Raw genomic sequence first — 12328 nt, forward strand, 5'->3', positions numbered from 1 at the left:
CACACCTTTCATGCATATTCCAAAACTCCTCATAATGAAACTGCTTTCTCCCCGGAACTACCTTGCGGCCAGACCAATTCAACATCACTGGTACATGATCAGACGTGGATTTCTTCAAATGATGCACACTGAACCGAGGAAACATGTCAACCCATTCCTGATTACCCAAAACACGATCTAGCATCACCTTTTTTCCACCTCCTTTGTCGTAAACCACGTAAATTTATTCCCAGATAAGCCAAGATCAATAAACCAACAACTCTTCACTGCATTACGAAACCTTTCCATCTGTCTATTTTGTCGAACATTACCCCCTTCCTGCTCATTAGCTTGGAGAACTTCATTGAAATCTCCTATACACAACCAAGGCTTGGAGTCACTACGGTAAATAGACTATAATAAATGCTAAGATTTATATCTATTAGCCGTAGCCAAAAAACCATAGAAAACTATGAAACGCCAATAATCTAAATTGCCTGGCACACCCACATCAAAATCAACGTGGTTATGAGAATAAGACTATAAACATAAATTTATTTCCTCTTTCCATAAAACGTACAAACCTCCATAGCTACCTCTACTATCAACTGTAAAACTACGATCATATTTCAACTTTAAACGTAAATGGTCCATGTGACGAGAATTACTTTTGGTTTCGCAAAAAAACACTACAGTGGGATCTTGACTAGAAATTAAGCATTGAAGCGCATGAACTGCACGAGGGTGCCCAAGCCCCCTGCAGTTCTAACTTAAACAACTCATTGCTGACGGCAGGATTAAGCTCCGTTAACCTCTATCAATAAACTGAACAAGTCCAAACTGGGCACCACTTTCCTTCGAATAGTTATCCTTGACACCATATCGTCCTCCTCTCATACCAATCTTTTACCAAGTTCAGGCAACATTGGATCACCACTCTTATGGACACTGGTCTGCACGCTACTGGATTTCACTCCCCCCTCACTAGCTCGATACTTCCTACGATGTTTCTTCATCCCTCCCTTCTAAAGATGCTCAATAATTGGCATTAAGTTAAATGGGTCTGAGCCCAATCCTGACACCTCCCATTGCGAAGAGCCCGAGCCCACTCAATTCTATATTGTTCCCTCCACTATGCACCTGCTGGCCTATACCAACCTCCTGTCCACCTGGAAGCCCATTAAATTCTTCCTCGTGCGCATTAATTATCCCCTCCCTCATTAAATTAGAGGATGGAACTGGAGAAATCTCCCTACTCACAGCTGGTAGGTCATTCAAATTGACTCCAAATAACGTCAAACCACATCCTTCATGATTTGTAGGAGTTAACTAGAAATGAATAATAGCCAAATCGTCAATCATCACCTCTTCAGAAGTAACGACAATATTCAAATCTGGCAGAATAATGGTGTCATTAATGCTATTATCCTTTTACACCTTTCTCCGCCGTTCATCGTCTGGCCGTGCCTCTATAGCCACCGGTGCACCTTCCTTCACTGAGTCATCCACATCATTTTCATTACTAATCAAGCTCTCGACTTCCTCGACATGCACATGGGCTTTCATAGACCACATATGCGATGACTCCAACCCAAAACGCTTACCTTGGGGGCGACGATAATCATCTCCCAAAATATCATTTTGGAACCAATGGCCATACGGTTTTGAGAAATCATCGTCATTCTTCTTTCTTTTAAACTGGACACACTGCTCCTCCATATGACCAATAATCCCACATAAGAAACAGGTTATTGGCAATTTCTCATACCGCAAATCGACCTGAACCTCCGTTCCCTGAATGGAGAGCAACATACTTCGACACAACAGTGCAATCTCTAATACGTAAAATACTACCAAAGAGTTCCCTTTTCATACTCTGATCGGTTAAGACATGATCTCCAATCTGATTCCCGATAAACTATCCCATATGGCGAGTTACATACGAAAGAGGTAGTCCCTTGACTTGTACCCTAAACTCCTGAGACACCAGCGGAATACTTGGTAGATGTGTTGGTTGTCTGTCGCCTCCAACACTAGCAAGGCACCGTCATATAGCCACGATCTTCCATTCAGCACCATCGCAATTTCCCGTCGACTATCAAATCCAAAAGAGAATAACCCATCGTCTAACTCGACTATCATAGCTCTTGTCTCAGGGCTTCAGAGATTTAACATTTGAAGTTTGAACCGTTCTTTGTTGAAGGCCTTTCGTGTAAGCACCCGCCCCACTAGGAAGACCATGTTGGCCTTGAGAATAGCACTCTCATGATCACCTATCACCACCACCCTCTGTTCCTCAGTAATGAGGGCCAACCCATCTGCAAACTTAATCATCATATCCTCCAACACCCTAGTCACCACTTGCAAACTGCTTCGCCATAAACCACAGACAAAGCCCCCAAGAACCTTACTGCTCAAGAGAAAATCCACCCTTGGTGTGCACAAAATGCCTTATTTACTGCCAATCGACCCAACGAATGCTTAAATCACCGGAAAAGATGACGACTGATGCCGCAATACCTAACCCTAGCTCTCTCCTTGTGAAACCATAGAGAGCAATTTTTCTTTTTGTTGTTTTTAAGTATTCTTTCAGTACTAACATTTAGGTACATTAATTGAATATATTACATTTCAGTACAAACATTTCGGGACATACATTTCAGTACTAACATTTAGGTACATTAATTGAGTCTTTCAAGTTGGAAGAATGTTAAACAAAATTAATAAATTAAAAAAACTTTTTTTTGGTCGAAATATAAATTTAAACGTGTATATTAATAAATTTAAATTTTAATGGGAGATGTTGAATAAAATACACATTAATTAATCTAAATTAAGGACACATCAAGGGACTATAATCAATATGTAATTTAACACCAAGTTTTTATTAAATTTCAATCTTCTTCAAGGATTAAAGTTTAAAAAAAACCCCTTATTTATATTACCATTTGTTAATTACCAAGAATTTTCATGCCACTTAAGGTATGACTGAACTTGGGATGGAGGCACAACAAGATAGGCACGTTAAAAATGGCGTCCATGTACCACCTCAACAACAATACAAATAATAAAATCGAACCGGAGAGAAGAGCATGCCTTAGCTTATGGGTAAAATAAAGAAAGAAGTGTGCTATACTGCATGGTACACACCCCATTTTAGAAAGAAAAAAAATTCAGTGTGTTAGGAATACGATCTGGTACACTAAGTGTCATAGTAAAAGTGATTGTAAGTATCAAACCACTTGTATTATGACACTTAGTGTACTGGGTCGTATTACCATCACATTAAAAATTCTCTCCTCTTTTTCACAACATTCTTGCAAGGAAATGTTGTGTGTTATCATTGTTCTAAAAATTTCCTGGCGCCTAGGCTACCCCTAGACCCTTGCCGACCTCACATATTGGGTCTACCTCATATACAAAGTCAACACCAATACATATTGCATCTACATCACATCAGCAAAGCATCAGAAGATTGAAGTCGTGCAAGCTAGGGTAAAGACATAACCATTTGGGGATGTGCCTTTTGCGAGTTTGATAAGTAACCAGCGTCATCATAACAAACAAGGCAAACATCTTTTTAAGGATCAGGGGAGTTGGATCGGCTCAGGATGCGTTGGGATTAGCCCAAATCCACAGTACCTTCAGGGTAGCAGAAAAGCGTCTTTAATACCAATTCAGTGGTTGCGTATAGGTGTAGTTCTGCATATTTACCAATAGGTCAACAACGAAGGAGATGTCCTGTCTAATGCAATGAGTTAAGTACAACCACTGTTCTAAAAATCCCTGCCTAAGCGCTAGGCGGTTAGCCACCGTCCCGATTAATCTTTAGGCGTTTGAAAATTAAGAAAGTGCATCTAGACCGGCTTAGGCATTCGCCTAGCCCACCTAGGCGCCCGCCTAGGTCACGACTCTGCCTTAGAGATAAAATCAATAACTTTCATTTTGCATTTTAATTTTTCAATAAAATGTAAGAGACTTGCTGAATACTTGGATGAAAACTCATTATATGCTTATTCTCCATATTTTCAATATGTTCTAATACTTTATAATTTATATGTCATTTTAGTTTGCAATTTATATATCCTAATATAATTATGTGTGTGTTCTTAAGTATAAATAAACACTTATTTAATCAATATATAATAAATTTACTTAAATCGCTTAGTCCTCCTAGGCCTACGTAGCCGCCTAGACGTCAGGCTCCAACCCGCTGCCCGACTAATGCTTAGCGTCTTTTAAAACCTTGTGTTATATTTACTTTTACATGCCCTTTTAGTGAGACATGTCGATTGGCTTTAAAAGCCAAGGAACAAAGCCATGCGTTTTGGACACCTCCACTAAAGTCAGTAATACTTTTCTCTAACTTTAATTAGTTTATTTAATTTAATAAAATTATTTAAAAACCCCAATATTAGCACTGACACGCTTAAATATGCGTTTTATATCATTGCAGGAGATTTCTATTTAAATGGTTTCTATCCATTTATCATCTAGCTAGGAATTATATACACACCATCCCTTTTTTTTTTTTTTTTTCATTTTAATTTTCTTTAATGATGACTATGTGACCATGTCTTGTTGCTTTTGTCCCTCCATTTCTTAATTCAAAGGAATTCAATTGAGTTGGTTCAGAAATAACTGCCTGCGCATGCATGAAGCTTTAGAGATTGCATGGATGTCGGCTACTTTTTTAGGTTTGCATGTTATTGCCACTTTACAAGGCTGAAATTTGACTGAGGGGTTATAATTTGAGTGGGAGCTAGCTACTCCTCCTGTAAATTGCTTCCTAAGAAATAGTATTTGTTGATGATGGATCTCCAAGGAGACCAGTCATAGCTTTCAAAGGTATTGAAGTCCCAGAAAGTGTGAAACCAATCTGCAGACAAGTGGGGTTTTTGAGTGAGCGTCATCAAGAAAAACAAATGTATCTTTAGAGGAGAAAATGAGCATTATCTTTATTGAAAGTCAGGTAGAGTACTTCTATTATTCATTAATCTTGAGGTTTATGAGTAGAAATGTTGAAGAAAGCATAACAATAATATATACTAAATTACTAATTAACCTTTTGTTCACTGTTTTTTTTTTTTCTTCTTATAATTTATCTTTCTTGTTTGTTTGATGGAAAGTGCCATGTGGTGAGCTCAGATGGGAGCACATGGTTTCCTCTCATTTCCAAGCTCTCAGACTGTGTAAACCAATACAGGGAAAAAACTATGGGGGTTTTGGGTTTTTCAAGAGAATCAGTTGCAGAGATAAACGCACTTGATTGGTGTGGTGGGTGTTAGAAAACACAGAAACCCAGTTTTTTAGGTTTAATTGGGGACTGTTGGGAACTGTGTATTGAGTCTGTGATGAGAGAACCCTTTAGTACAACTCCTCCATTTTATTTAATAATAAATACCTAATATATTTGTTCTTCTCCTTACCTGCTTGCTTCCTCATTGCAAACTAGTTGAATTAATTTAGCTGCTGCTTCCTCTTTCCTCAAATCTCAAAGCACAGCTTACAGCTTAATTAGTTTCATATATACTTCCTCCTTCCTGTTCATGCTTTTTCAGACAACTATTTATCTGCAGTTTCTTCTTCAAATCCCCCATTCAGAACTTTCCTTTTTAGGTTTTTGTTAAAAATATTAGAGGACAGCTCAAAATTTTGAGCCTTTCATTTTTTTTCCTGTTTGATCATTTTTTTTTTAATTACGAAAGAGGATTTCGAACTCTAGATCAATAGCCTATTAATTTAACCTAGGATTCTACCCACTTTTACCATTGGGCTACTCCTGTGGCTCTTTCATTTTGATTTTCACCTACTATTTTCTTGCTTATTCTGGAGTTGAAAGCAGCAGGCTACCAGCTTTCTGCAATAAATATTTTTGTTTCCAGAATTTACCCTTTAGTATTCTTCTCTACCAACTTATATTTACTATACAATTTTCAAATCCAACGAAAAGGAAAGTTTTCTCTCCACTTACCCTAATTTTTCCTTCCAATAATTACTTACTCAGGCTTGAGTAATTCGTGGAGTTGAAAAAACTACTTGAAGATCAAATGGCTACTCCTTTGTGGTTCTTCAGATTCCCACCACCTTTGTTGCTTGTTCTTGCTTCATTCCTTGTATTGATTGGATTCATGGGGTTTGGATTCCTCTCCATCTTCCTAACATCTATGGTACTGATTTTCTCGACTGTTTTCTTCCCATTTTCTAAGCAAAAACCTCTTCATCTGGTTGAGAATAAGTTAATTGAAGAAAAACTGTTCATTCCTTGCTTGGAAGATGCAAAATATCAAAGTGCTACCCCACAAGAGAAGGATGCTGAAGAAGCACCACTGAGCTCAACGGATTTGATATCAGAAAGTGAATGCCTTGATCACTTATCAACCAGTGATGATTCTGAATTAGTTGACTGGTCGTTTGGAGACAGTGTGGCTCGGAGCCCAGATTTCTCAGACGGCTCCATTTCCGACGAGGATAGCCTCATCGAAATAGCCCTCCCGGGTGGATACTATGTCGGTCACAAGGAGCATGACTCATTGTTTAACCTGCAGCAGAAAATGCCAGGTTTGTCGCCCCAGTCCATTTTTAAGCAGCATACTATATTGGAGCTTTTGGCTGAGATCAATGAGATGAATGAGGAAGAAAATTTGTTCGAAATCGACTTATCCGTGGGATCCATCAAGTGTTCAAGGTTTGAGATTGAAGCTTGAGAGTTACCTTCTTTTATTCAATTTTATGACCATTTTTATGTTTTTGATCCGCCATGGATTTGGTTGAAGATAAAGTTTACAACTTTACGTTACAACTTTACATTTCGCTTATGTGCAATTGGCTACTTTGTGTTATAATGTTGTGCACGGTAAGCTGCTTCTGCTTTTTGACAAGCTTTGGATTCCCACCAAAGCACTTGTACTATGGCCCTTTTCATTTCTCCTAATGCACACTAATTAAAGTACTAAAAGTTTAATTGAAGGTCAAAAAAAATTTATTTTGTTGGAATTCCACTTGCTTTTCCTTTTCTTCTCAACTTCTTTTTGCTGTCGATATGGCATCACTGGTCACCATTTTAGATCTCCCTTTATTCCTTTTATGGATTCTGGAGGACAATTCAGGGTGAAGGTTAATAAACCTTTTGTTAAATCAATATAAGTTAACTAGACATTGAGTTGACTATTAGCATCTATGCAATTACTGCATTAATAATTATCAATTATAAACTGAATCTGATCTTCAGACTGTATTACAAACTGGATCAGATCTTCAGACTAAGTATACTATATTAATATAGTGAACACAAGTAAACTTGACAAGGTCAATTTCTTAGTTGCCACAAGCTGAAGTTGTTATACGAGAGGTACTGTAATGGGAGAGCTTTTACATATATTTATACGTAGTTGGACTACTTCTAATATTGCTAATTAATGTTACGATGGAACATCAACTTCTTCAGATACTTATGTGTACGAGATGTATATTTCTTTCTATCTATTTCTCTTCCTAGTTCACATATCCAAGTATATACCTCTTTGCACCCTGCTTTTAGAAGGTATTCATCGATTCCCAACCCCGCCCCCTCCTTTCCCCCTCTCCCTGAAACTTATAAGGAGCTGTCAATCTCCCTAAACTTTAATTTTAGCTGATTGCCCTCTAAACTTTTATAATTGCCCAATTTCTCATACGAACTTTAATTTTAGTCGATTACCACAAAAAAATAAATAATTAGCCAGTTTCTAGTAATGAGAGATGAGTAATTACTTTTCTTATTGAATTTAGGTCTTGAATTGAAATATCTCAGACGGTCATGAGAATCTAATCACAAAGAAGGCTAATGAAATGGCATCACAACCCAACCTTTAGCTGAAAAAGCAACACCATGAAGAAGATTCATAGTTGTCCACATTAGGGATAAAATTCAAACAAAAAGTGTAAAGAGTGAACTTGCGGAAGAGAAGAAAAGGAAAAAAAAAAATATGTTGTCCATGTTAGGAATAAAATTACCTTTTTGCTCTCAGACAATTGTCATGTGTCATACATGTGACCAAGAGGGATGAAAAATTCCAAAATCCAATGCCAGGGGTGAATTGGTCAATTATAAATTAAAGTTCAGGGGATAACCGGCTAAAATTAAAGTTATAGGGAAAAATTGGTCAATCATACAAGTTCAGGAAGGGAAATTGGCTAAATTAAAGTGCAGGGGAAAAATTGGCTAAAATTAAAGTCCAAGTGAATTTAAATGAAATTTAAAAAATTCAATAAACATTAGTAAGAAATGTATAATACTTTTAAACTTAATATAAAAAATGTACCACATAGCTGGGCTCCAAAAAATGACAGCAGAGTCACACCTAATTATCTTCCCGGTCCTTAAACTCTTTCGGTCAACCCTCCTTAAGAGCGACCTGCAGATCATCAAGTCATTTTTCCACTGCTTGTACCGTTTAGTAAAGATCCTGTTGACGTACGCCAACATATAGTTGTTGATGTCGTCGAAATTGTAGTTCATCTGCAATGTAACAAATTAATTACATACATTAAGTAATATAAATATATAAAATTTGAAGGAAAAACAATTAAAGGGTAGGATACTTACCGACAACTGTATCCTCACCTTGTCCGACATCTCCTTCCAAGACTTTCCTTGCATAGGGCAATAGGTTCAAACGATATGACCAGTGTTGTGGGCCAATCCACCATGCTACTCCGCTGGTGCAGCCCATTGTTGGTCGTCGTATCCGATCATGATACATCCGTTGGTCACCCGGGTGACCTTCGCCGTCTTCAACTAACAACAAGGTCCTTGGGTATTTTTCTTTGCTGAAAAAAAATAAAAAAACATTCAAACAAACACAACAAAAAAAACCGAAATTCCGGCATAACCTCCCCTAAAATTATAACAATTCCCAAACCCTGGACATTGTAATGAATAATATATGATATCCAACAACAATCACAACAATTGAATGCTTTAGTAGTGGATGCCAAGTGAAATATTACATAGTGTTTATCTAGTTTCAAACCTATCCAGAATCAAAAGTCAACTAAAATTTTCAATCGGATGAGGAACATTTAACATCCACATTCTATTTAGCAACTCAGTTTTTAAGTTATTTGTTGCTACATTATTTTGAATTCAATTCACATGTCTGATAGTAAATCAACCATTGGCATTCATGCTCAAACAAATAGAATCATTTATATCAAACACTGGTAACAGAATACGGCACATTTGATTAGTAATATAAATATTGACAAAATTTAGCATAAGAGATTTATTCGAGCAATTATTGCATTTATCACATGTTTACCTGGTTGGGACCCCGAGGCATCAGTAGTGGATGCCGATGTCGTGTCGGGCGTGCGGGGGTGGCGATGACCATGCCTGGCGCTAACAGGAAGTGCAACTGAAGAGGCTAATGACGCCAGAGCCTGGGAGGGCTGGGGAGCAACTGCATCAGTCGCATCAACCGGTCTGGGATCCATATCTGCTAGAGCAATGAAATAGAAGGTGGGGGAATTAGACAGAGTGCAGTTGTCACCGACTTTTGACTTCTAATAAGTTGTGACATTTGCAAAATTAGGAAAAAAAATTAGTGCCTATTCATTGAAGTCAACGTGCCAAATCCAGTGCTTATTCTCTATATTACATTTACATATAAATTGCAAACCATACTTGGCAGCATAAACATAATTCTCATATTACTTGACCCTGACAAAGCTGGTACTCCTTAACTCATAACAAAACACAGGTGTAAAACATGAACACCTACAATCATTTTCCAAGTATTTGAAATTCAAGAAAAATAAAACAAAGCACATTTATAATCAAAACAGTACTCAAATTTGACAGCAGATGATCACCCTTGAGTTGAATTGTGATGAAATTCTAGTACACAAGACATATTATAAGGTAAATAGAAAATTGGCATCCATTGTTTCCTAGTTGATACATGTTGAAGGATATAATTGATGGAACAAGGTACAATAATTGGTGATTTTTTGTGAAGGAAAAAAACTATACAAAGCAGAATCAGTACACCCAAAACCAGCAAGCAAAGCAAAATAATGCCATGTGCCAACACAAAAACTACAACAAAACAAGGACATAATACAAAAAATTTCCAGGCATATCAAAACAAAAGAATGCAGCTTCAAAACCCACCTAAAAAAGACGGCATAAATCCTTTATCCCCAATCTGACCAAATGCAAACTTAACACAGGGATTCTCAAATACAAATTCAACAAACCAACTTTATGAAGATAAAAACTTATGTTGTTAAAATATCAATTACGTTGTTAACTGAGGCAAAGTTGAACCACTGATCCATGTTTTGCGCATTGGAAATCATGAACCCTAAAACAGTCTTGGGTGTTTTAATAACTGTAAACATGACAAGTTCAAGAATCTCAACTGTGGATGCAAATTTCTTCCTCCTTGACCTTGGACAAAATTGCACCTAAAAAACAATTAACACCTTAGGTCAAGGCCAAGAGCCTCACGCGCCCACGATGAATGGGGGGGCTTTGGCCGAAGAACCTTCGATGCCAAAGTTAGAATTTAGGAGAAAAAGTGTTTGAGAATTCTAGAGAATTTTAGCAAGAGTTGGAAGTAGTTTTTGGGAGAGAATGGTGAGCTATATATAGGGATATGGCTGGCCCTATTAGGAGAATAGGGACCGGCCATTTAGGTATTTTTTGGGTGTAAATTGTGGTTAATTAGCCATTAATAGATTAATTAGGTAATATATCTATTAATTGACTAATTAACATATTTTGAAAGAAATTATTTGGGGAGTTATGGAATGATTAAGATAATTAGCTAATTGATTAGCTAAAAAAGGGAAAATGAGGTAAATAAATATATGGAATGAAATAGGTTTTGGGAGTTACCTTATAGAAGGGATTTGATGAGATAGGTTTTGAATTGTTACCTATTTTGGGCACTTTTGACTTGGTTGAGGGATGATTACTCACTGATCGCGCGTAGGAATCCCGTTATGCCTCAAGGGTATTTTTGTCCTCTCTTGTCCAAAAATCCACATGTCGCCTTATGATTATTTTTGGCTCCACAAATGCCCCCACACTTGTTGGGCTGCTTGTAGGAAAGGGTAACAGGTGTAGAGATCTTCTTGCTTTAGGAAACGTAGGATTGCTTCCTATTTAAGTCCACCTTAAGTGAGTTATTAAATCAACTTTGGAGAGCGATTTATTCTACCCTACAGGAGAGAGATAGCTTAGAGGATATTTGTTCCCTATCCTCTAGCAATCTTTTACATCTTGCCCGTGTAAATGACTGTCTTTCTTTGATTTCTTCGTCTTCTCTGTGTCGCACCAATGTAAAAAATTTATTTTTTCTTGTTTTCTTCTTAGATAGTGTTATCGCGGGGCAGCTGTCGGGGTGGTGCGGCACGTCGGTTGGCAGGGGCTAGGAGTCGACTCAGCATAAGTTGAGGAGGTGTTATGGCAGACACCACTGCTTTAGGCTAATCAACTTAGCTAGAGTCACAGACAGCTTGTGCAGCTGGGGCCGCGGATTGAAGCACTGGGATGTAGTGCTACACAGGTTGCATGGCTCATGTCTTTTGGGCTTTTGGTCCTGACATAGGCTAGGCCGGTGATTGAAAGAAAGGAGAAGGTCGCGGGCCTCATAAGCTGCTGGAATGCTAGGTTGAGCTCCTCTGCTGAGTACCGTGAATGGCGTTGGCTGCTTAGTTCTCTTCGCCTGGAGAAAAATGGACTGCTCCCGAAAGATGAGGTAAAGATGATCAAGGCAGATGCATTGGCTCGTCTGATTGTTGTCGTGGAGCCTACTATGAATGAAGGTGAAAAGAAGAGATCTTCCCCGCCTGCTTAAGAGATGTCGATTGAGGAAAACTGAAGACTTCCTCAGCTGCTTATGAGGGTCTGCCTGCTGTTGAAATGCTTGTGATTGACATTACTTTTTCCAATAGGAAGAAAAAATATGGCTGTTAGATCTGAGCCTGTGGCGCTTGCCATGTCGAGAATGGCTAGTACGATTGCTGATAATATTGCTCAGCGTAAAGATCATGTTATGCCCCCAGTGCCGAAGTCTGTACCAAGATGTTTGTTGGGAGCTAAGTCCGGTTCACCTTTGGAGAGGCTTGCTACTATGAATAGCGATAAGGTGGACTATGCAGCTAAAGTGGCGCCAATGCTCACTCCCTTTGCTGCTGATACTGATTTGCCTGCTAAGAATGAAAAGACTGCTCACATGGGCAGCTGTGAGAAATCCATTAAGCCTGCTTCTGGAGAGGCTGCTGAGATCTGTGTGCTTTTGAAACTAGATCTTCTTGAAGACATGGACGCTTATGCCAAGTTTGTTGATGGCGGTAG

General features: G+C 38.2%; 1 protein-coding gene across 3 annotated transcripts; it reads left to right on the forward strand.

Annotated features, from left to right (window-relative positions):
- Window positions 1-4520: 4520 nt before the first annotated feature.
- LOC126609911 (uncharacterized) lies at window positions 4521-6975 on the forward strand. Of its 3 annotated transcripts, none has more exons than XM_050277848.1 (2): window positions 4521-4951; window positions 6189-6975. In XM_050277848.1, the coding sequence occupies exons 1-2, from the start codon at window positions 4925-4927 to the stop codon at window positions 6684-6686; spliced, it is 525 nt and encodes a 174-aa protein (XP_050133805.1). In that variant the 5' UTR covers window positions 4521-4924; the 3' UTR covers window positions 6687-6975. The 3 variants fall into 3 exon arrangements, with proteins under 3 accessions (XP_050133805.1, XP_050133803.1, XP_050133804.1); XM_050277846.1 differs by having other exon boundaries at window positions 4522-4951; window positions 5109-6975; XM_050277847.1 differs by having other exon boundaries at window positions 4522-4951; window positions 5987-6975.
- The last annotated feature ends 5353 nt before the right edge of the window (window positions 6976-12328 follow it).

Source organism: Malus sylvestris, chromosome 17 (assembly GCF_916048215.2).
Source record: "Malus sylvestris chromosome 17, drMalSylv7.2, whole genome shotgun sequence".
Lineage (NCBI taxonomy): Eukaryota > Viridiplantae > Streptophyta > Magnoliopsida > Rosales > Rosaceae > Malus > Malus sylvestris.